Source organism: Schistocerca cancellata, chromosome 3, assembly GCF_023864275.1.
Source record: "Schistocerca cancellata isolate TAMUIC-IGC-003103 chromosome 3, iqSchCanc2.1, whole genome shotgun sequence".
Lineage (NCBI taxonomy): Eukaryota > Metazoa > Arthropoda > Insecta > Orthoptera > Acrididae > Schistocerca > Schistocerca cancellata.
The window spans coordinates 857208352-857233439 of record NC_064628.1 but is presented as its reverse complement, the minus strand read 5'-3'; the positions used below and the strand labels follow the sequence as shown (position 1 = coordinate 857233439).

Genomic DNA, 25088 nt, shown 5'->3' with positions numbered 1-25088 from the left:
GACAAGGGAAACGCAACGGTTGTTTTGAATGTGACTATGTTAGTAATATTACCGGTTTATTGGATCAGGATGTAATGTGTCGTTGTATTTGTTAATTTTGAATGTCGCCCAGGATAACGTCCTGACTGTCTTCTCAAGCCCAGGGTGATAAACAGACATTTTACATAGCTATCTCAAAGTAATGAAAAATGCTACTGTGACGTTCCAAGAATAAATAAATTGATATTAATGATAAGTCTGGGATTTAACCTAAAATGATAACACAATATCTCCCTCTTCTACAGTATATTACATTTAATTTACCAAAGCTCTCTAGAATCAAGTTATAATCAATAAGCAAGTTTAATTACTTCCTTTCTCAATAAATCGATTAATATTTAAACATTGAATATGTAATTAATCAACCTATATATCTATATGTGAAAATGTTATCAATTGAAACAAGTAAATCTTTAGCAGGGAAATTACACCTAAGTCATAGCTGCACAGTGAACTAAGTTGGGGGAGGATGACTTTATTCAATCTATTCTCATGTATGTATTGGAGGGTAGGTTAGTAATTAGCTCTAGAATTTCTCTGTTCATAGCGTACATATGTTGGAGTATGCAACTCTCGCAAAACTGGACTCAACATTTAATTTCGCCAAAAGCACTTCATACATTACCAAACGCCAACTGCGGCGGCGTTGTCTCCGTGCTGGATCTGAAATCGCTAATTCCCTACTCTCGCCTTGACCGAAAGTAATCAGTCTCAAACGCTATGTGTTCCGTGGAACATTCAAATTTCACTAGTCGAAATTAGTGGTAATTGCACACTCGCTCTGGGTTGAATCGATTTGCGCAAAATTCAGTCAGAAAAGATTTCCGCAGGAATGTTTAACTATCGCTTTACGTTTGTTGCCACGATACGTGAAGTGTGTCGTCCTCACTGACTCTTAAAGAGTCGCGCCTTTACCACACGCAGGTGTGTGGCCCACCTCTAGACGTCAACCCCCGTTCTCTCTGTGTCTTAATTCAGTTCTCAAAGTGCTTTTATATGACGTTATCATCCCCACCTTGACTCTACTTCGTCACGCGTCTGGCTTCAGCCGACCGCTCCCACGTTAAAAGTAAATTCTTATTTCTCTTGCCCGGGTCTCCACTCATTAATGCAATCTGGCCACTTACTTGCGTCCTGGCCGTGTTCATTCTGATAGGTATTATATTTATTTTCCCTTATTTCTTTCTTCTGTGCACCTGGGCTTTCTTTTGTTAAAGCTAATTGAGTCACTCCAGTGTCATTAGCCACCTGCCCTGTCGGTCTCCAAGCTGCATTCACTTTGTTATATTACTCATGACCCTGTAGTTAAAAGGGTAAATCGTTTGTTATGCTGTACATGAGATGGCTCTAATTATTTCCTGTTGTCAATAATATTGTTATTTGCTGGGGATTTTTTCGGTATCGTCATTATGCAGCTTATGAAAGGCACAAAAATGTGGACACCTTAGACATGCCGTTCCTTCCGACTTCATTTTGTACTGCTGCGAGGCATTGGTAATTGCAGTACAAAATTATAATATCAATTAATTTTCCATTGTCCAGCTAGTGGTCTAACCTATTCTCGATAATCATATTTTTAGTCTTGAATTTCTAATTTGAATCCTGACTTTACATGTTATATTCTCTTGATGATCTTGTCTTTACAGTCCTTATAAGAGTCCTGATTTCTCCTACAACTTCTCTCTTTTGTTGTTAATGTATTTTAAAATGTTTCATGCACTCTGATATTGTCCTTTGTCAGTAATAATTACAGTCATTCCACATTTATCAAACACTCATGAAATTGATGAGGATGACTTGAAGTTATGGAAACGTTTTGTTGTTCCTAATATCTGTAGCCTCAACCCGTATATCTCTATTATCTGATTCAGTTCTCATTACATTAATGCAATCATTATTTGTCTTTACAAATATTGTTTCTGTATCTGCAATATACCAGTAATTAAATGACTGGACTTTACATATGAAATATAAACATATAAAATCTGATAATTCAGATTAAATGAAACAACTTTACATGTGAACTACATAACATAAAAACAGGGTACATTCTTCAATTACATTACAATGAATTTACAACATTACAAGGAAATTACAAATTTGCGGGGGTACAAGTCAACTGTCATGTAAACTTTTATGTGTTCGTTTGAATGAGTGTCTTTTCTTTTTTCTTTTTCTACTGTTTTACCATGACTTTGCTACACGCATCAGTTTTTCTCAGTACAATTTCACTTTCTGCTGGTTTTCTTCTCGATGTTGCTGATTAGTGGTTGCTGATGTTGGTCGATGGTTGTAGACTCTGCCGTAACTGAAGTTCAGCGATGTCTACAGTTCTGAGTGATTGAATATGACTGCTAATACATGGTCGATTTTGCCAAGGTACTGTCATAAGGCGATGACATAATTGTCCGTGCTCATTTTCTGGTACGGTTGCCATCGAGGACGTCTAATGTAACGACTCGATGGTTGAGTACTGTATATTGCCCCAAATATGTGCTCTGCTCACAGATTTGACAGCTGTTCTGTTGATTATTGTTTGTTGATTATTACTTATAGTGAATCAGACAAATATGGTACCAGTGTTGAGGTAAGGGATTGAAAAAAAAAGGAATCTTCTGTCTTCTGTCCTCATCTTAGGACCTCCCTTCTCTTTGCTTGATGCTTCTTTATGTCTTCTGTCTTGGAACTTGTGCTTCTCAGGCGTAGGGATAGGATTTGCTGTTTAGAGAAATTATTTGAGAAAAATTATTTGAAAGGATTACCAGTTGTTATTATGAGATACTAAGTTTGACTATATCGTGGAAGTGATAAATCTGCTTTCAGATATACACGTGTCTCTTAGGTCATTAAGAGAAATATTCTGTATATACTTTTCCACGTGGTCATAATTATATTGTGAGCTTGTTTCCTCTCGCTATTATTGCCGCTAATGAGGTTTGCATGCCTTCGTCGCAGGTGTTCCAGATGTCTCAATGGCTATATTTCCCCAATCTTTGTGGTAAAGCGGTGGTGAAGCGTGAGACACATTCCTTAACATCTGGCTCGTTGTCCACCTGGCGCATTATCCGCCCTAATGTGAGGCGTGAGTCAGCTAATTCTTTCCCTTGGTTCCTGATTTATTGATATGCCATGTTGTGCAATTGTTCTCACTCAGACCAGTAGCTTCCCGTAGACTCTGGATTTTTTTTAACATCAGTTTGGTGGTGCCTTGCTTTCCCCAGACGTTGGTGATGACATGGCATACTTCTTCCTCACCTTTTCAACCTTTACAATTCTTTTACATAAATTTACAACAGTTTTAACAATAAATAATTACATAGATAATACAATATATATGAACTTTACATTAAACAGTTATGCAGAATTTGTTATTGAATTTTTGAATGTATGAACATGTACATGAATAACACTAATGAATATATATTCGATATTTAAATACTTGTTTAGTTTAATACGTTTATCATTTATACGTCTGTATTTTGTGTTGTACGTTTTCTTCACTTCATATATGAATATGATGGGTGACTTACATGGATTAATGTGTTAGTTTGTCATGCTATTAGTTACCAGTTTATTATTCCTTTTGATCTACTCTACTATTTCAATTAATTAGTGTGATGAGATTTAGAGATGAATAGTTACTTTTTTTTGGTTCATCTGTCTGCTTCAAGATATCTTGCTGCAACCTGTAACATAAAAGTCATTCTCCTATATTATGTGTGGTCTATTGATTATTCTTTTGGCTATTTATCATGTAATTACTGTAAAACATTTTATTCATTATAAACTTTAAGATGGCTATAGTCTTTCCAGTTCATGGGTTTACCAATTCCACTGCATTGGCACGAAATATTTTATTAATTACCATAGTTCCTTTATATACGGGATAAAATTTGTGGAAGGCCTGTTTCCCTTTATCTGATAACACATGTGTTCTAACAAGAACCAACCATCCCACCGAGAATTTTCGTGTGGATGCACCTCCGTCCGCTCTAAGCTTCCATTTTTCAGCTCCTGGTGTAATGTTTTCCAATGCTATTTTGATGATCTGTTGGTGTGATGGTTTTCTGGATGGGGGGAACAGTTCCACTTCTCTTACCCTATCCACATGTCTTTTGTTCTTGAGTACTGTGATTTGCGGTAAATGCGTAGTACTGTGTGAGATTTCATTAACGATATTTCGTAACTGGTGTAAATTTGCATCCCATGTCATGTGTCATGAGCTACAGTATATCTTTCATTGTCCATCCGGCACTATTAGCGCTTTGTTTGTAGTGGGATATGAATATGGGTTTAATTTTGTGTCTTTTCAAAGTTGCTAACCATGGTTTTGACCTATGTTGTGGCCCATTGTCTGAAATTAACCTTTGTACATGTCCCACTTCTTTAAGGAAATCACACTGTAGTGCCTTACTGATAGTAATACCTGCTGCACGTTTCAGAGGGGTCAACGTGATATATTTTGATGCTAATTCTATAGTCACGAAAATAAGTGTGTTCCCATTCCTTATTCTTGGTAATGGTCCCATTAAATCTGTTGCAGCAATTTTATTAATTTTTTCGGTACTATAGGTCATAATGTCATGTTTTTGGCTCGGTGGCAATCTTTACATCTTTTAAGTACTTGACGAATTCATCTTTCTGTATTGAGGAAATGTGCTGTTTCTTTGAGTTTCATGAAACATTTCTTTGCCCCAACGTGTCCATTACTTAAATGATTTATTAATTAATCAGGAATTCGTACCATCCACAAACTACTGCCTGGGTCTCGTCTGTGGAACAACACATCATTGTTCAGCAGGTAATGCTGACGAATGTCGACCGAGTTCTTGTCCCTCCATTTATGCTTGATCCCCAATACTTCTGGATCTTTGTTTTGTTTGTGTGCAATATTTAAAAAGGCTGTTGGAATGTAATTCTCAAAAGGTACTCTCTTATATAATATGGTCCAACTTGGTCTTGATCTGCACCGAACTTACCTGGTGTTGCGCCATTTGGACATCGTGAAAGAAAATCTGCTATGCTGTTTGCCGGTCCTGATATGTGTTTCACACAGAAATCATATTCTTGTAAGATTAAAATCCACCTGGATAACCTACCATGTATCAACTTTGCTGTTAGTAAATACTCGAGAGCTTTATGATCCGTGTATACAATAGTTTTCCTTCCAAATAGGAAATATCGAAATTTTCGGAAATCCCAGACGACCACTATAGCTTCCAACTCTGTAATGGAGTAGTTCCTCTCGCTTTTTGATAAGACACGACTTGCAGATGCAATGGTTTTATGTACAGTCTGGCCATCTTGTTCGCAATGTTGAAATAATACTACTGCTAAACCAGTCTTGGCGCTGTCTATTGCCATACAGAAATCTTGGGTAAGATCTGGGTGTGACAGAATTGGTGCTTCCGCTAGCGCCTTTTTTAATTTCTGAAACTCTTGTTTCATACCGTATCCATGGGGTGTTTTTACCAGTTAAACTGCATAACCGTGGTGTAGCTAGAGTATCTATGTAAATAAACCTTTAAAAAATGTTACTAGTTCCAAAAAGCCTCTGTTTTCCTATTGTATGGTGTTACAAAATTTCTTATTGCTTCTAATTTATCTGGATTCGGTTTTATTCCCTGTGAAGATATGACATGTCCCAGAAAGTTTATCTGTTGTGTTCCAAATGTTGACTTTTCCAAATTTACTGCTACCCCATGTTCGTGAAGTGTTTTCAGTAATGTATCCAGAACTTCACTGTGTTTCTCGCATGATGACTCAGCTATGAGAATATCATCTACATAAAATGTCAATGGTTCCTTTAACTCCTTAGGTAAAATACTTCCTAAACCGTTACTAAAAGCTGAAGATGAAATGTTTAGTCCGAAAGGAAGTCTTTTAAATCTATAACACCTACCAAAGGCAGTGAATGCAGTATACTTCCTACATTCTCGCGCTAGTTCAATTTGCCAAAACCTATTCGTAAATCGAGCCATGAGAATACGTTTACATTATGATATTTTCGTAGCAAATCTTCTAGTCTCTTCTAGTTTCTGGAGTTATGATTGTGTTGATTTGTCTGGAATCTAGCACTAAACGTATTGTTGCATCCTTCTTTTCTACAACACATAACGGGCTGTTATACATTGACGGTACCTGTTCAATAACACCGTCCTGTTCCATCTTGTTTAATTCTAAGAATACAGCTCGTCGTTAACTCAATGGAATGTTATATGGGGCTACTCTAAACGGTTCGTTGTCTTAATCTCGAATCTGTATTGAAAATTCTTGATTGCTTCGGTTTCGGTTCAAATACAATAGCATACTTGCGTACTATTCCATCTAAATCACACCGTTGTTGATCTGTTAACCCCTCTATACTTTGTATTTTTTTTCGATCTCTGTGTGAATTTCTTCAAGTATTTCTACATCCATAGGCTCTGATTCACTTATCCTCAGATATTGCGGATTATCCTGACCGCTATATGCCCTTCTACTTGCATCTGTAACTGTGTGTAGTTTCCGCAGATTTCTTCATGTCTCATGTTGTCTTCAAACTTTAATTTCTCCTAAAGTGAGACATCCTCTGCCCATATCTAATACCGCTTGCTGTTGACTAAGAAAATCAGCTCCGATAATCATATCGACTGACATTTTCGGTACAATGCCGATGTTGGTTTCATTTATATGACCCTGGCAGTCAAATGTAAGTCTTCTCTGCCTTGTGACGTTCGATGAACGTCCTATAATTAGACCATGTACTTAAACCTTGCGTGTTTTAAACTCTAACAACTCACTGTCGCTATTACATCGATTAAATAACGTCTACGATATTGCCGTTAACTCACTTCAGCTACCTATAATCGCGTTAACAATACATTTTACTGTTACACGCAGTATCGGACGTATTTCCAAAATGCTATCATCTTTAACTTCCTCCATTAATGTATCCTCAATTACATCGTAATTTAATCTATTTATTTGTGCCTGTTCAACTATTTGGGGAGAAGTATTTCCCGTTTGCAATTCGTTTAACTGTATTTTTGCTACTTTCAGATCAGCTGCTACCTTAGCCAATCTCGATTTTAAAATCTCATTCTGACACCTTGCTCTCTCTTTTAAATGTGTTTGTTCGTCACACATTCGCGTGATCGTGTTTAATTTGGATTTTAAGACATGACAACCGTTCTTTACCTGTGACAGTATCTCTCGCTTAGATTCTATGGTTTCATTAAATTCTATATTAGATTTGTCTGTACTCGCACCCTTAGTCAATAATTCGTCCTCATGTTTGCTGTCTGCCACTGAAGGTTGCAGATACATCTTTGTAGATAAATCGTCTTTAATGGTGACGCTGTTTTCTGTATTTGGCTTTAACATGACACAGTCTTGGTGATATTGCCGTACTGTGTCCTCATGTGTACCACAATTATATACGATTGATTTATCGGCCTGTTCAGATACTTCGCGGTCTGATGCATTTTCCGCCCTAGTCGAAATGTGTGCCCTATTATTGGACTTTCTATGATCTACTTGTTCGTCTCTATTCTGTTCGATTTGCTGTATTCATAGCGCTCCCGACTCTTTCTGTTTGTCTTCTAAAGTGCCATGGAAGGATCTTAGAAAATCTTGCAATGTGTTAAGCTTTAGGTTAGGTTCAAATGGCTCTGAGCACTATGGGACTCAACATCTTAGGTCATAAGTCCCCTTGAACTTAGAACTACTTAAACCTAACTAACCTAAGGACATCACACACACCCATGCCCCAGGCAGGATTCGAACTTGCGACCGTAGCAGTCCCGCGGTTCCGGACTGCAGCGCCAGAACCGCTAGACCACCGCGGCCGGCCTTTAGGTTAGGTGGACATGCCTGTACTTCTCTTTTTTCTCTCGGACCTATGTATTTGGTGGGTTACTCCTGTCGTCTTGATCAAGTGTATTCTTACATTAGGATGTATATCATCCTGCGCAGAATCGTCTTTTATCTGTTCAGAATCAAATATTTGAGCCATATACCTCAACGCTTCCTCATTGTCATTTATTTCTTGAATAGGTAAAACTAGGAGTTCGTTCTCGTCGTCCGTATCTGTCCATTCTATCTCGTCCGAACACTTCAATTGTGACTTCCTTCCTATCTGAAATATGGGTGCTGATACTTCTGACGAACCTTCTCGTCCCTATTTGCAGTTTCGATTCCTGACCATCGTATCTTATCCTATTTATCGCTACGTTTAGAGTGTTGTCCGTCTCTACAGAAGGTATATCATCTGCTCGAACCCCTGCTATACCGGATGTTCGTCATTCTGTACATTTCCCTGGATTTGATGGTCGTAATTCCACCTCCCTCTGCGGTTCATTTCTCCTGTAATTTCCTGACGTGTTTGGTTGTGGCTGCGTTCCATCTCCAACCCCTCATCTGCTTTCTCTCCATAGAGCTGGCGATCGCTGATTGAAATCAGGATGTCGGTTTTCCCCGCGTTCTCCAGTTGCCATTCTGATTATCATCCCTGTTTGTCCTGTTCCAACTATTATTATTATTAAGGCCATATACGTTACGTTGTGGTCACGTGTTTACACTGTTCCCACCAACGTAATTATTGCCATTTCTCCCAGAATTCAAGCCCATTACCTGTCCACCATTACTGCCAGTACTGTCAATCTTATTACTTGTCCTTTCAAAATTATTCTGTCCTGAGTCGAGACGTCTTTGAGCGTCGTTTTCATACATGAATTCGACCTCTCGAAAAATACCTTTGAATGTTTCAACATTGTTACCCCCACGTCCTATCAATGCCTGTTGATATCTTATAGGGAATTTCGTCTTGCATATTTGGATTGGACTGTCTAAATATTGATTTCGTTTAGCCATATTCTCGAATAATTTGACTGAGGTTTTCTCTCGCGAGTTTTCAAGTGAGACATTTTGCAATAGGCCATACCTTATTATCATTTGTGCTTCCGGTTTTTTTATCTGGCAATAAAGGCTGTACGAAACGATTCATACGAATCACAAGTCTCCGCTATCATTGGCATAGTTTCCGCTGTATTTCCGTCCATGTGTGCACAAATGAAATCTAATTCATGTTTCACAGGACAGTGGGTTGATATCCCTACTTTGAATTGATTTATGAACGTGCGAGGGTGCAGACTGTTTGTGTCCTCCTTATACTGCTGATATTTGCGCACTGTAAGAAAGTGATTACCATCAACGTTTCGTACTTCGTTCTGCTATGTACCTTCTGTGTTTTGGAAACTCAAATTCTGCCCTAGGTTTGCATCAAATCTCCGCAGACATGTGTAATTTGGCTGCTCATTGTGTGTCATTTGTGTTTCAGAATCACTTGCAGGTTTCTTCGCGAAATATGCATGCATAACACCCGCTGCTACCAGCTCTGTATCTTGTCTAGAAAGCAATTCTGGCTCGTGAGATACCGTGCAGTAACCTGTCGGTACTCGTGGTACTGGTTGTGGTGTTGCGTAATGTGGTGCTATCGCTTGGTCTGCGTACGTCACGCTCTATGTTTGACGTATGTAACCTTGCTGTAAACCACATTGTTCCCTACTGTTACTGTACTGTTCTGGAATGTGCTGTTTTGAATTAATTTCCCGATCTCTGTGTTTTCAGAATGACATTCACATGTGCCTTTCTGTCGTGTGTTACACGTACTTTCACGTTCGTTTTCTGTTGCGTTAGTGGTGACTGTTGACTTTGCCGTCTTCACAGTAGTATCTACTGATATTAACGTGGATTCTGTCGTCGTCTGCGACTCCCCACTAACGCTTTCTGCGTCTCCTCGACTTTCAATTGAAGGCAAAATTTCCGACCTGAGCCTTTGAAGTTGATGTTCGTTTTTCTCTTGTATCTTTACTGTACGAGAATCGAATTTCCGTAATGCAGCTTTAGTTGTTCTTTTATGGGACATCGTCTCAGCAATGACATGTTTCCCTTTCGTCGACGCTCTGATGGCAAAAGCTTCGACCTGTTGTTTTACCTTCTTGACACTTTGTTGGTATCTTCACGTAACGTATTCACATCTGCTTGTGCAGTGTCGATATACGTTCTCATTTGCGCGTGCCCTGTCATAAGCGTTTGAAGCGTGACTTGTGCTTCTTGCGCTTCAGTTCGGATTTGATCTAATTATCCTTATATATTATCAAGCGTTTTCTGTATTTCTCTATTAGTTTCTTTCAGCCCCTGTGTTGTATGTCCTTCTTAGCACTCTGCTAATTCTTTTAGCCCTTTATTAGTTTCTTGAGATGTTTGTAGTAAACGCTGGAACATAACAAATATGTTAGCATTTTCTACACTTACATCATTCTCACCTGTTGCCGTGTGATGCAACCGTTCCCCATCTCGCTTTTCGTATCACCGTTTCCCTCTCTTCCGAACACAGTGTATGTGCACTAACACTCGTTCTTTCATGTGATTGTGAAACTGTCTGATTCATTATAATCATGTTCAGTTCTACATACTGTAAATTGATGTCTACCGATTCTCCATCTGAATCATGTGCAACACTATTCTCATGCCCATTACTTTGACGTGACTTAACGCCATGGGTTGCATTTTCAGTCTCATTTGGTATTGCCACGTACTCTGTTTCGGGTTGTTCACATCGATGTTGCGTGTCCAACTCGATCCTATCAAGGTTGGCCTTTATTTCGCAATGTCTTGACCTATTGTTGTCTGCCATTTTCGATCGTTCTTCTACGCGTTGTTCTTGAATTTTATGAACTTGACTACACGTTAACATCAGATTGTAAGATTTGACTCTACCCCATAATATCATTCACATAGTTCTAAACTCAATCTTTTCTGCTCTTGGAGTTCAGACAGAACTCAACACAACCCAATACAACAATATTTTTGCGCCAGCAATAAACATACCAAAATACACTCTTATCTACACTTATGTACTACTTATTTACTTAACTACTCAGGTGAGTCACATTTGATGTTAAAATTAATTTTCTCCAGTTTGTGTTAGCTTTTGTCTACCTCTTTATCTATTTGTTTTCTATCCCGTCTAGCAGAATGCTGTTAATTGAAAATCCTGGGACGCTATCAGAATGCTGTTAATTCATTATCCTGGCAAGGTAATGACATATTGTAATGTGTCGCTGTATTTGTTAATTTTGAATGCTACAAAGTTCTCAAGCTCAGGGTGGTAAACAGACATTCCACGTAGCTATTAATACTGGCTCTATATCAAAGTAATCAGACGCGCTACTGTGACATTCCAAGAATACATAAATTGATATTAATGACCAGTTTGGGATTTAACCTAAAATGATAACACGATCTCTCCCTCTTCCATACTACATTTAATTTACCAAAGCTCTCAAGAATCAGGTTATAATCAATAAGCAAGTTTAATTACTTTTTCTCTCAATAAATCAATTAATACTTAAACATTGAATATTTAATTAATAAAACTATATCTCTATATGTGAAAATGTTATCAATTGAGTTCTAAGTTCTAGGGGACTGATGACTTCAGAAGTTAAGTCCCATAGTGCTCCGGGCCATTTGAACCATTTGAACCGAAAATGTGGACATTTTACAAGGAATTATATAGGAAACTGAATAAAGACCCCCACTGACAAATCTCTTAGAATATTTACGAGATTGATAAAGAAGTCTAGAATAGAGCTTTCAGAAAAGTCTGTTCAGGTCAATTGCGCTACTACCAAGAGTTTAAGGATTGCAGAAAGTGCACAAAGAACATGTTTCTCCAAAGCCTATAGTGAGCGCGTTTGGTTCGCTTACCTATTCGATTGACGAGTTCTCAACAATTTGGGCCGATTGGATTCGTATATCAAGAATTCGGCACACTGTATCAAATTAAACGGCACAGTGGTACATTTGGAGGATATATTAGTTTTGATGTGGTTTCGCTATTCACTACAGTTTCGCCCAATGAAATGTTGCAACACCTGAATCAGATTTTTCCTCTAGACGTTGCGAAACTATTTAAATATTGCTGCACAACCCTGTATTTCAAATGAAGTGATGAGTTCTTTGAATAGAAGGATGGTGTCGCTATGGGGAGCCCCTTACGAACAGTTACAGCAAACTTCTTCATGGAAAAATTCGAGGAGCAGGAACTGTTATAGGCGAACAAGAAATCGAATATCTGGTTCCGGTATGTGGGTAATTAATTTGTTTTGTGGTGGCATGGCAGGGAGGAACTGGATCGTTTTCACAATAGTCTCAACGGGATCAATCCGAATATTCTGTCTACCATGGAGGAGGAAGATGGCAGGAGGAGGATTGAATTTTCTGGATGTGCTAGTTGTCAAGAAAGATGGTAGGTTGGGCAACACGGATTACCGAAATCAGGTGCACACAGCTCATTACCTACACCGGGATTTGAACCACCATCCAAAACAATAGCGAGACATCATATAAACGTTGGCAGGTAGTCCAAGCAAAATCTGCAAACCAGAGCTGCTTGACACAAAATTAAAACATTTCATCAGTGCATTGCTCAAGAATTGTTATTCGTTCGCTGAGGTGAAAAGAACTTTAAGATCACTGCGTCAAAACCGTAGCGATGCACAAGAGCCGGTGAAATCGAAAGTTTTTCTGCCTTTAATTGAGGACGTTACTGACAGCATAGGGAGAACTTGAAAAAGCGGAAGATCGCGGTGACATACAAGCCCATTCGGAAGATACAAGGTCCCCTAAAATTGTCCAAGGATGCTCGCCACCTGCTGGAAGAAGCATGAATTTAGAGGATTCTGTGTAGTTGTGGGGAGATGTACACGGATACTATGAAAAGAACGGTCGCAAAGCGGCTAGTGTGCACAAGGGCGGCCTGCAGAAGAGGGGAGATTGACAAATCAGCTACTGCGAAACATGCTTTGCAGCCTTGGTAGGACTCAAGTACTGGTAGCCACAAGCAGATACAATGGAAGATTATACAGGTAGGCCATAGAGATTGTGAAACACCCCAGCAGTTTCAACAGGAAGGAGGAGGGCATGAAACTGAATGACATGTGGATTCTGGTGCTGAAGAAGAGGTGTACCAGTCATACACCCTGAGGTGTTAGCAGCAGCGCACGGTGCCAGTTGACAACGGCCATTTGCGGTCGCTCATTCAAAACACGTGACGTCACGCCACTGCGCGGAAGTGGAATTTTGCTGCAGTCAGTAGCGAGCCACGGTGTGACTCGGACTTTCAAGAAAAGTAGGTACGATGCCCCTTCAAAATCTCCTCCGCAAATGGGGGCGAAACGTTGGGTTTGAAGGAAAATCCTTTCGAACACGGTATAGTATCTCGGAATATTTTATTACTTGTGCTTATTATGGCACTGTCTGATTAGTAACATGGAACATACTTTTCCAGTACTGCAGCAGCTGCATGTTTCCCGATGGCAGTGGCACCTTTCATCAAGATAATGCGCCATGTCAAAAGGCCAGGACTGTGATAGAGTGGTTCGAGGGAGCATAGTGACGAGTTCCAATTGATGTGCTTGCCACCCTGCACGCCAGATCTGAACCCGATCGAACACATCTGGGATGTGGCTGAATGTGACATCAGAGTTCAACGCCCCCTCGCCATAATTTATGGGGATTAGGTGACTTGTGTGTGCAGATGGGGTGGCAACTCCCTCCAGCTTCCTTCCAAGGCCTCGTTGTTACCACGCATAATGCGTCGCCACTGTTATCCATGCCAGTGGCGGATGTACCAGCTTTTAGGTAGGTAGTTATAAGGTTCTGGCTGATCAGTGTATACAGATGTCCGCCCCCAGTAGCTGAATGGTCAGCGTGACGGATTGTCAATCCTCTGGGCCCGGGTTCGGTTCCCGGTCGGGTCGTGGAATTCTGTCTGCCCAGGGACTGGGTGTTGTGCTGCCTCATTACCATCCTATCATCCTCATCGACTGCAGGTCGCCGAAGTGGCGTCACACTTAAAGACCGGCACCTGGCTAACGGTCTGCCCGACGGGGGGCCCTACCCATACGATTAAATAAAAGTGTATACAGATGATAGTAGTGTTGCATACACAAGGTATAAAAGGACAGTGCATCTGTGGAACTGTTAACTGTACTCAGGTGATTACTGTGAAAATATTACCGGTGTGATTGTGCCCTCACGACGGAAACTGACAGACTTTGAACGCGAAATGATAGCTGGAGCTAGACGCATGGGACATTCCATTTTGGAAATAGTTAGGGAATTTAATATTTCCGAATCGACAGAGTCAAGAGTTAGCCAAGAAGGCCAAATCTGAGGGATTACTTCTCACCATGGACAATGTAGTGGCCGACGGCCTCCATTTAACGACTGAGGGCAGCGACGTTTGCGTAGAGTTGTCAACACTGAGTGAAATAACCGCAGAAAGCAGACTGTATCTGTTAGGACAGTGCGGTAAAATTTGATGTTAATGGACTATGGCAGGAGACGACCGACTCGAATGCTCTTTCTAACAGCATGACATCACCTGCAGCGCCTCGGTTGTGGTCTAGACTGCTGTAGAACCATGGCCTGGTCATATGTGTCCGCATTTGAGTTGGTAAGAGCTTGTAAGTGGGCTGTTTGGGTTTGTATGTTGGTAACGCCACGTAGTGCTCTGTATGGAAATCACTGACTGTGCTGTGTGCAGTCTGTGGCTGGTTGGACTCGTTGTTGGAATATTCGCTTGTGTAGTGTTGGGCAGTTGGATGTGAACAGCACGTAGCGTTGGGCAGTTGGAGGTGAGCCGCCGCAGTGGTGGATGTGGGGAGAGAGATGTGGGAGCGGACGATGTGGACGGGTGCCCATCAGAAAAAGGAAATTTGTAAGATTGGATGTCATGAATATATATATATATATATATATATATATATATATATATATATATATATATATATAATGACTTTTGAACACTATTAAGATAAATACATTGTTTGTTCTCTATTAAAGTCTTTCATTTGCTAACTATGCCTATCAGTAGTCAATGTCCTTCAGTACTTGGAATCTTTTATTTAGCTGGCAGTATTGGTGCTCGCTGTATTGCAGTAGTTAGAGTAACTAAGATTTTTGTGAGGTAAGTGATTCATGAAAGGTATAGGTTATTGTTAGTCAGGACCATTCTTTTGTAGGGATTATTGAAAGTCAGACTGCGTTGCGCTAAAATAAATTGTGTGTCAGTTTAGTGACCATCAGAGCAAGTAAAGAGAGAAATGTCTGAGTACGTTCAGTTTTACTCAGCTGTTTGTAAATCAAATAACGTCAGACATTTCAATCTGACGGTAGGTTTCAATTGTGGTGCAGACCCCACGAAGCCATGGAGCCAAGTTGACATCAACAAGGCATTGTGAAAGCTGGTGGTGGCTACATAATGGTGTGGGCTGAGTTTGCACGGAATGGGCTGGATCCTCGGTATGTTAGGCTACTTGGAGGCCGTTTGCAGCCACTCATGGACGTCATGTACCAAAAGAACTATAGAATTTTTATGGATCACTATTCCTTGCGATTGGTGTGAAGAAAGTTCTGGATAGTTTGAGGAAAGATTTAGTCAGTCCGATATTCCAACCTAATTCCAATCGAACATCTGTGCAATGTAATAGAAATGTAAGTTCGTGCGCAAAATTCTTCACCTTCAATACCTTCGCAGTTATGGGTGGCTATAGACGCAGCATGACTCACTGTTTCTGCAGGTGACTTCCAACAACTTTTTGAGTCCATGCCACGTCCAGCTGCTGCACTACACTAGATACTAGAAGATTACTAGAAGATTAGAAGGTGTCTCAAGACTTCTGTCAGCTCAGTGTCTGTCTCTATGCCTACGCCTAAGTGTTGTTACAGTTCTCAAAACGAATATATATATCATTCTCTTGCAGCTGTTCGTAGTTCAAATGAAAGCTGACAACAGCGCTGCTGAGAGCCAGCGATCTTCCTTTGACGACTCTGCTATTCGGGATACAACTTTACTGTATGGGCTATGGCTTGGTGGCGTCTCCCACCAGTCCAGCTAGGTACAGAGACGTAACTTGTTGCAGATGTTGCCACCAAACATAACGGGCAGTCTTTCAGATGTAAGGGTAAGGGGATATCACTTTTGACACTAGATGCACAGGTGCAGGCGCTTTATCCCTTTTCTCTGGCAAAGAACTGTTTTGGTCCCTGAGTGGTCGACAGGCCTGCACAGCTGCGTGCTAACGCACCCTCCTACAGACTTTCCAGCGGGCTGGTTGCCTCCGCCGAAAAAAAACTCCTGTGGCCGTCGTGTCTTGAATGTTTTTGTACGCCAGCGTCGACTTTTTAATCTCAGAGAGCAACTGAGATTTATTTATTAGATTTGCATATTGATTAAATGGAAATATGTAAAACTGACTCTACCCTATCGAGCTTGGGCTCGAATGAAACGTCTTTATACGCAGAATACGATGGTGAGGTCGGAATATACAAGAAATGAAGGTCAGGAGAGCACGGCACCTTACAATGATACGTTAGAAAAGTTAGTCCTTTGGAAACTACAGTACAAGTAGAACACGTCCTAACAGGCTAGGTGCCACTGCCAGAGAGTATATGTTAATTGGAGGTGAAGTCCTTCAGCTGTCTTCAACAGTCAACACATCGTTCCTCTACTATGATCTGCATTGGCTATAGAGAGCGAGGGCAGACTGTCAGCAGGTCACACCCTTATCTAGTATGCATGGTCTCTTAGATCGCTACAGTTTTTTGTCTTGTGATACTTCACACATCCCTGTGGGGTGAAGTACACTCTTATGTGTACTTTTCGATTGGATGGCAAGTGACACGTGCTAGAAATCTGGCATTGTTGCTGCGATTTGTTTCTTATTTTTAGGCCTTGAGAGGACTCATAGATGCGCCATAGTGTTCGGGTGCTTGTTTTTGTCGAACCTTACAGTTTCTCCATGGTGAGAAAAGCTAATCTTCTACATAGCGTTTTCGATGAAAGAGGGATGTGTGTATTCAAGAACGCCTCAGTGAATTCTCAGATGAGGAGTTTGATGAAAGTGATAATGACCCTGATTTCTAGTATTTAGTGATCGTGTACTAATTTGGAGAAGGAAACTGAAGGTCACCAAGAAGTGATACGTGGTGATGACTGAGAAGCGTACTTCTTCGGTAAGAACACAAATATGTTTTCGATGGAGAAAACAGAACTCGCTAATATAAGAACAAGGCATCGCAATATTGTCTTGCAGCTACCTCGTCTTCAAAAAATTCCGGGAGTGTCTGAGAAAACTTGCTATTATCGAGATATGAGCCTGAAATGCTGAAATTTTTTTTTTTTTGGAGAAACGGAAAACATCAACCCTTTGTTGTCCTTGTTTGACGTAAAAACGAGATATCCGCGTCAACATTGTGGTGTTCCGGTTTGCTTGAAGAATTATGGAGGTTCTGTATGAAACGCATGCAGGCTGAAAGCAATTACAATCCAGTTCAGTTCCTCAGAAGAATACGGAAGGTAATTACTTTATTCTTGATTTTTAAAATAAAAATTTGGCATAATTTCAGCCTTGGTAGTATTATGTGGTGGAATAATCGCCCTAAAGTTGAAATGATATTAGTAAACTCCAAATGATTCCAAATACAATTTGTCATAATTGAGATGCGTTTTTCAGTACAGTTATGTTGCGAATGTGTAATACTATCTCCCTGATGATAATTGGCGGGTGAATAGAGAGGTAACGATGTGTTGTTATTTTAGTAATACATAAAATTAAAATAAGATGCCAATTTTGATGTGTTCTAGTATTCAAAGTGTTTTAAATTCTGCTTGGTTAAAAAACGCAAATTTTCATAAAATTTGTTTCCAAGAAGTGTAACAAACGACAGAAAGGTCATGAAAATATAAATTCACCAAAACAGAGGTTTTATACATAAAAAATAAAAAGGCAGTGTGAGAGATCCCTCCAAACTAATGGTGGTCTTGTCAGCATTCACAGTATCTATGGGTTAAAATGAACACACAACAGCTGAACCAATGATTTTACGTGGCATGTAGGACACAAATTGTGCTTGAATGATTCAAGGAAGTATATTAAGCAAAGTTCGAGATAGTTATTAAGCTGGATCGGCGAATTACACATTTGGCCATAAATAATACCTGTATGATCGCCCGTAGCTTCTATGGGATTTGCGGATGGCAAATAGAATATGGCTCAGTTGAACCTCTGTAATAAATACAACACAGCACACAAGACGCTAAATATCCTACTGAGGAGCAGAAGTAATAGTTATGGTTATCTGTCAAGGCCAACACACTAGTAATTCTACACTCCTGGAAATTGAAATAAGAACACCGTGAATTCATTGTCCCAGGAAGGGGAAACTTTATTGACACATTCCTGGGGTCAGATACATCACATGATCACACTGACAGAACCACAGGCACATAGACACAGGCAACAGAGCATGCACAATGTCGGCACTAGTACAGTGTATATCCACCTTTCGCAGCAATGCAGGCTGCTATTCTCCCATGGAGACGATCGTAGAGATGCTGGATGTAGTCCTGTGGAACGGCTTGCCATGCCATTTCCACCTGGCGCCTCAGTTGGACCAGCGTTCGTGCTGGACGTGCAGACCGCGTGAGACGACGCTTCATCCAGTCCCAAACATGCTCAATGGGGGACAGATCCGGAGATCTTGCTGGCCAGGGTAGTTGACTTACACCTTCTAGAGCACGTTGGGTGGCACGGGATACATGCGGACGTGCATTGTCCTGTTGGAACAGCAAGTTCCCTTGCCGGTCTAGGAATGGTAGAACGATGGGTTCGATGACGGTTTGGATGTACCGTGCACTATTCAGTGTCCCCTCGACGATCACCAGTGGTGTACGGCCAGTGTAGGCGATCGCTCCCCACACCATGATGCCGGGTGTTGGCCCTGTGTGCCTCGGTCGTATGCAGTCCTGATTGTGGCGCTCACCTGCACGGCGCCAAACACGCATACGACCATCATTGGCACCAAGGCAGAAGCGACTCTCATCGCTGAAGACGACACGTCTCCATTCGTCCCTCCATTCACGCCTGTCGCGACACCACTGGAGGCGGTCTGCACGATGTTGGGGCGTGAGCGGAAGACGGCCTAACGGTGTGCGGGGCCGTAGCCAAGCTTCATGGAGACGGTTGCGAATGGTCCTCGCCGATACCCCAGGAGCAACAGTGTCCCTAATTTGCTGGGAAGTGGCGGTGCGGTCCCCTACGGCACTGCGTAGGATCCTACGGTCTTGGCGTGCATCCGTGCGTCGCTGCGGTCCGGTCCCAGGTCGACGGGCACGTGCACCTTCCGCCGACCACTGGCGACAACATCGATGTACTGTGGAGACCTCACGCCCCACGTGTTGAGCAATTCGGCGGTACGTCCACCCGGCCTCCCGCATGCCCACTATACGCCCTCGCTCAAAGTCCGTCAACTGCACACACGGTTCACGTCCACGCTGTCGCGGCATGCTACCAGTGTTAAAGACTGCGATGGAGCTCCGTATGCCACGGCAAACTGGCTGACACTGACGGCGGCGGTGCACAAATGCTGCGCAGCTAGCGCCATTCGACGGCCAACACTGCGGTTCCTGGTGTGTCCGCTGTGCCGTGCGTGTGAACATTGCTTGTACAGCCCTCTCGCAGTGTCCGGAGCAAGTATGGTGGGTCTGACACACCGGTGTCAATGTGTTCTTTTTTCCATTTCCAGGAGTGTATTACTTAGAGCTTGCGTCTCTCCCAGGGAGCAAAAATTTTCATCACCTTGAAGCTGGATGTTTAAAGTATTGCGAGATGGTGTTTATTCGAGGATCTACCATTCAAACTTTAGATAACATATACGATGTATTCCACGTGAAGTTCAGTTACTAAGTAGGGTGACTACAATGAATTTCACGTGAAGTTCAGTTACTAAGTACGGTGAGCAGTTTGTTACGCTACCAAAAATTGTTAGTACAGTTATCCAGGACACAACCGACATTGATAACAGTCACTGTCCAGTAATGAAGTTGAATGTTAGATTGTTTAGACGAGAATATTACACTTCTCTATTATTACAGTTCCTGTTAAAGACAATTACACTTCTATGGTTCATTTAAGTGGGCCCATCATATATATCGCTGAGCCGAACAGTAGTTTAGTTCACGGTACTTATTGATCACATCACGGCCCTATTAAAAAGTGCATTAATGTAGATTACAGATTTCACCTGTGACGTATTACAATTTCTGAGTTTCACAGTTAGATGTGCGCGTATTGTTGCGTACAGAATGCACATGACTGTGGGGTGAACCAACACTGAGGGTGCACTCGAACGTAGACATTACTCGAGTACTTTTAAACTATCGACTGGCAATTCTAAGTAACGTCCCAGTGCTTACAGACTGGCTTGAGAGAAAACCGTTATTTTGAAAACTATGTTGTTGTTTTGGTCTTCAGTCCAAATACTGGTTTGATACAGCTCTCCGTGCTACTCTATCCTGTGCAAGCCTCTTCAAAATCCTTCTGAATCTTCTTGCTGTATTCATCTCTTTGTCTCCCTCTACGATCTTTACCCCCACGCTTTCCTCCAGTACTAAATTGGTGATCCCTTGATGTCTCAGGATGTCCCCTACAAAACGACACTATTTTTCTTCTATCTGAGAATCTCCTCAGTTACATATGTGAGTGCCATATTGCCAATTACGGTAAATTTCATGAAATCATTAACTAGTGTATTAACTAATCAATGCTGTAGGTCATATTGTAGTGCGAAATTAAGGCAACAAAACTATGCAGTGTGGTCAGAAACAGTGTGAAGAACCTGTAAGCGTGTTGCAGGGTAGGATGTGCTGAGAAAGAAATAAAAAATTCTCTATGGTGTGCCAAGTCAATTAGCACTGAAGTTAGCCAATCAGGCTGTTGCGAACGCAAACTAAAGTGGCCGACCAGACACAGTTAGCGTCAACTGTTCTCAAGGCGTAGACGACAGAACAGGAGAATTCTCAGCCTTTGGCTCGGATTCGATCCTCATTACCATCAAAAGTGCAATGCTTGTATCGCTGCCTTATTCGGCTACAAGAAACCAAATGAAGAACGTTTTGCAACACCGTCTAATGCAGGTTACATGAATTTGTTGGCGCAACGGCCTGGTTGGCTAACTTCAATGCTAATCAGCTCGGAAATGGGGAACGAATTCTTTTGTTGCCAATTGTTACTCAGCACCACCTACCCTGCAAGATTCTTACAAGCTTTGCGCATTGTTCCTGATCAATCCGTATAGCTGACGTCCGGAATCTAACAGTAGTTATTACAACATCTGCTCTGTAAAATAGTACCTGCTATGAGCTTTCAAGTTAATTTATATGGAGATAATAAATTGTACATAATTTAAAGTATTTACTGGAACTTGAGAATGCTAATCTTTCAGGTGGTTTAGGTCACGTTTCTGAAATATAATTATTCGCTCGTAGGATTTGGCATGTAACGAACTGTAATACTAACTGGAATTAACTGTAACTTTTAATTAACAATGTCCTAATGAAACCCAATTACAAAAACGTAATCAAAACACTTTAAATGAGTATCTGAATAATTAATTTAAGTGAAATTAAGTCTAAATAGAAGCGTGAGGTTTTAATATAGTTATTGCATCTCAACGGATAAATAAATTGAAAATTACATGAAAATAAAAAAGTTTGTTATTTAGGGGGCTAGAAAAACGTAACAGATGGAGAGGATCCATCTGGTACGTCACGACGATATTGCATTTCCAAAGGCATGGGCACTGTGGCAAATACAGCTGTTATGAAATACATGAAATGTGTTCACAGTTGTGAATATGGACGGTGTAGAATGGAGTGGCTCGAAAGCAGATTTTTCAGTTACTGCGAACGGTCCCTTTATTATTAGGCTATCCAAACACGCTTCACGGTCAGTCTAAAACTTCCATATGTCGTCAGCCAAGTGTCTACAACTGCCACTTTTACATCCATTACGTATTTTCCCATACTGAACTGAAAGTCGTTTGCTCGGTGTCAGTGTAGAAATACGGAACTGCAGTACCCATGACCATCGGAAGTAAGATGCAGTATTCCTTCTGACTTGAATGCATATGAGCAAACGTTTTCACTTGCCCCGCAACAATGGGCAGATTGTACAATTCATGCTCCGTAGCAATTGCTTCAGTTTGACAGTCTCTAGATGCGTGTAGCTACATGTATAATACTTTTCATATAATTACAGACTATTCAACAAGATCACTATGTAACTCACATATTTCAGTCTCTTGTAATTCATTCTCATCTTTATCATAAATGCATGTCAATACATGAAATTTTGTCACATTTTTACCTGTTTACAGACGATTTTAGGCAGAATAAATTAAGTTGTATCTATGTTATACCCACCCTCGATTATTGAACAAATAGGTAAATTGGCCAGTGATTTGTGTAATGAATAACACCTTCTTCGGTTACAGACTGTCAACCAGACCAATGAATACCATCAGGATCGAGAGGTTTTACCAGCTTTCGAGGACATCATGGATGTCATTGGTTCTAGAGGAAAGTTCCAGAAGAGATTAAACACTGTTTTCATTTGCTATGGCACAATCGTCAATGTGATGAGCGCGCATATGTACAATTTCGCTATGCAAACTCCTGATCACTGGTGTCACGTCCCTGGGAGAGAGTTCACCAACTTAACTCTTGATGAGTGGAAGACCGCCACTATCCCCAAGTAAGATATATATTTAGATATAGTCCATGTGATTTTTATTTAACAGAAGCTGAGAAAATGCGATCTCTTAAATCAATAACAGATATAAATCAGTAGGAATGCAATAGTGTCTTCCAATCAGATTTGACCTTTGCCTGTCAGGTCGCCTACATGGAGAGACAAATGCATGACGTCATCATATCCTGCCCCCCTCCTAAACAACGCCCCTCGTAAGCCATGCCCCATTCTCCTACCCACACTCTCTCCTCCTCCCTTATTAAGCTATGCTCCCTTTGCAAACCAAACCCCCCTTTTTGGAAACAGGTCAACGAGAGGGTTTCTAAGCCTCACACATATTTAGCTCTCCCAATAACAGCTCAGCATATACCTGTCCAACCACATTTCTTAACTCATCCTTAAGCTATACCTCCCATTTTCTTGGGAATGGGTCACTCAGAAAGCTTCTAAACCAATGCACATGCGTCTCTCCACCACAGCTCAGTATTTTTCTGCTCAGTTACATTCCTCGACTCCTTCTTAAGTCACACACCCCTTCTTTCGAAAAGCCCATTGCAATGGGAGGTACTTAACATTATTCTCGTCCAGTAGTGTTAGCAATTACATAATGCATGCATGGCGTCGAACATATCTGCACCATTCCTAATGTTAGTCCATTTGCTGTACTCTGATGCCCTAAAATGGTGAAACATAATTACATAAAGAATTTGAAAAGGTATTATTGGCTTAATTTGATGTATTTTCTGATTTCGATAAGGCTGTTGCGAGTAGTTTGTGCATTAAAATTTGTCTATTGAACATTCGCAATTTTCTAGTGACCTTTATCTCGTAATTGGAAGTTTTACAGAAAAAAGACATGAAGTTAGAGCTAGTTCCACAGCGAAATCAATAACTTATTTTTGTTTAGCTATATTTGAAAGTATTTGTAAGCGGAACTTAAAAACATTTTTGCTCACTTGCTGTGAACTATAATTTTGAGTCCTTAAACCACTCTACTCTAAGTAAAAGGAGCTGAATTCTGATGATGCGATGTGGGGGCTGCAACTGTCATTCCTAATAATGTTCAAGGTATGGTGGGTACAAAAAACGAAGTCTCATCACCTGAAATTTGTAAAAGTTTTTTGGGAACAGTTCACCTTGGCTTATCTTATTTGAACATTGTTTTCCCCCAAAACTTACCAAGGTTAGAGCAAAGTCTACAAAAAAGCCATGAATTACTCGAGGAATAGGGGTATCTCGTAAAACAAAAGAGAACTGTATCTGTCAATCCGAAACAGTTCCGATGTTGATGCTATAGCACATTACAAGAAATACTGCAAAATATTAAAGACTGTAATACGGATGTCAAAGCAAATATATTACAAGGAAAAGATAGTCATATCAGATAACAAAATAAAGACAATATGGGATATAGTGAAGGAGGAGACCGGTAGAACGAGACATGAAGAGGAACAAATAGCATTAAGAGTAAATGATATATTGGTGACAGATGTGTATAGTGTTGCAGAACTTTTTAATAAACATTTTATAACTGTTACCGAAAAGATGGGGTTGTCAGGTTTGGTAGATGCTGCTATGGAATACCTCAGACCAGAAATTTCAAGCAACTTCCATAATATGAATTTGACCCTCACTACCCCAACAGAAATAATGTCCATCATAAAATCTTTAAAATCAAAAACATCTAGTGGGTATGATGAAATATCAACAAAGTTAATTAAAGAATGTGATTCTAAGCTACGCAACATATTAAGCTATCTGTGTAAGCAGTCATTTATCAGTGGAATATTTCCTGAATGGCTGAAATATGCTGGAGTTAAGCCACTGTTTAAGAAGGGAGATAAAGAAATAGCATCAAATTTCCGTCCAATTTCTCTGTTGCCAGCATTCTAAAATATTTTCGAAAAAGTAATGCACAGTCAGCTTTATAACCATCTTATCGCAAATAACATACTGTCAAAGTCACAGTTTGGATTTCTAAAAGGTTATGATATTGACAAGGCTATCTACACTTAAGGTGAAAATGTACTTAATTCATTAGACAAAAAATTGCAGGCAACTGGTATATTTTGTGATCTGTCAAAGGCATTTGACTGTGTAAATCACAATATCCCTTTAAGTAAATTAGAGTATTATAGTATAACAGGAAATCCTGCAAAATGGTTCAAATCTTATATCTCTGGCAGGAAACAAAGGGTGTTATTAGGAAAGAGACATGTATCAAGCTATCAGGCATCATCCAACTGGGAACCAATTACATGTGGGGTCCCACAAGGCTCCATTTTAGGGCCCTTACTTTTTCTTGTGTATATCAATGACCTTTCATCAGTAACATTACCAGATGCCAAGTTCGTTTTGTTTGCCGATGATACAAACATTGCAATAAATAGCAAATCAAGTGTAGTC

At 40.6% G+C, this 25088-nt stretch overlaps 1 protein-coding gene across 1 annotated transcript in view; it reads left to right on the top strand.

The window, feature by feature from the left end:
• The window catches only part of LOC126176612 (solute carrier family 22 member 7-like), a 569470-nt gene that overhangs the window by 12773 nt on the left and 531609 nt on the right, over positions 1-25088 (top strand). The window contains exons 2-3 of the mRNA XM_049923772.1: positions 11058-11120; positions 22426-22685. Of these exons, the coding sequence (XP_049779729.1) occupies positions 11094-11120; positions 22426-22685 (287 nt within the window). The 5' untranslated portion in view covers positions 11058-11093. The remainder of the gene's footprint in view (positions 1-11057; positions 11121-22425; positions 22686-25088) is intronic.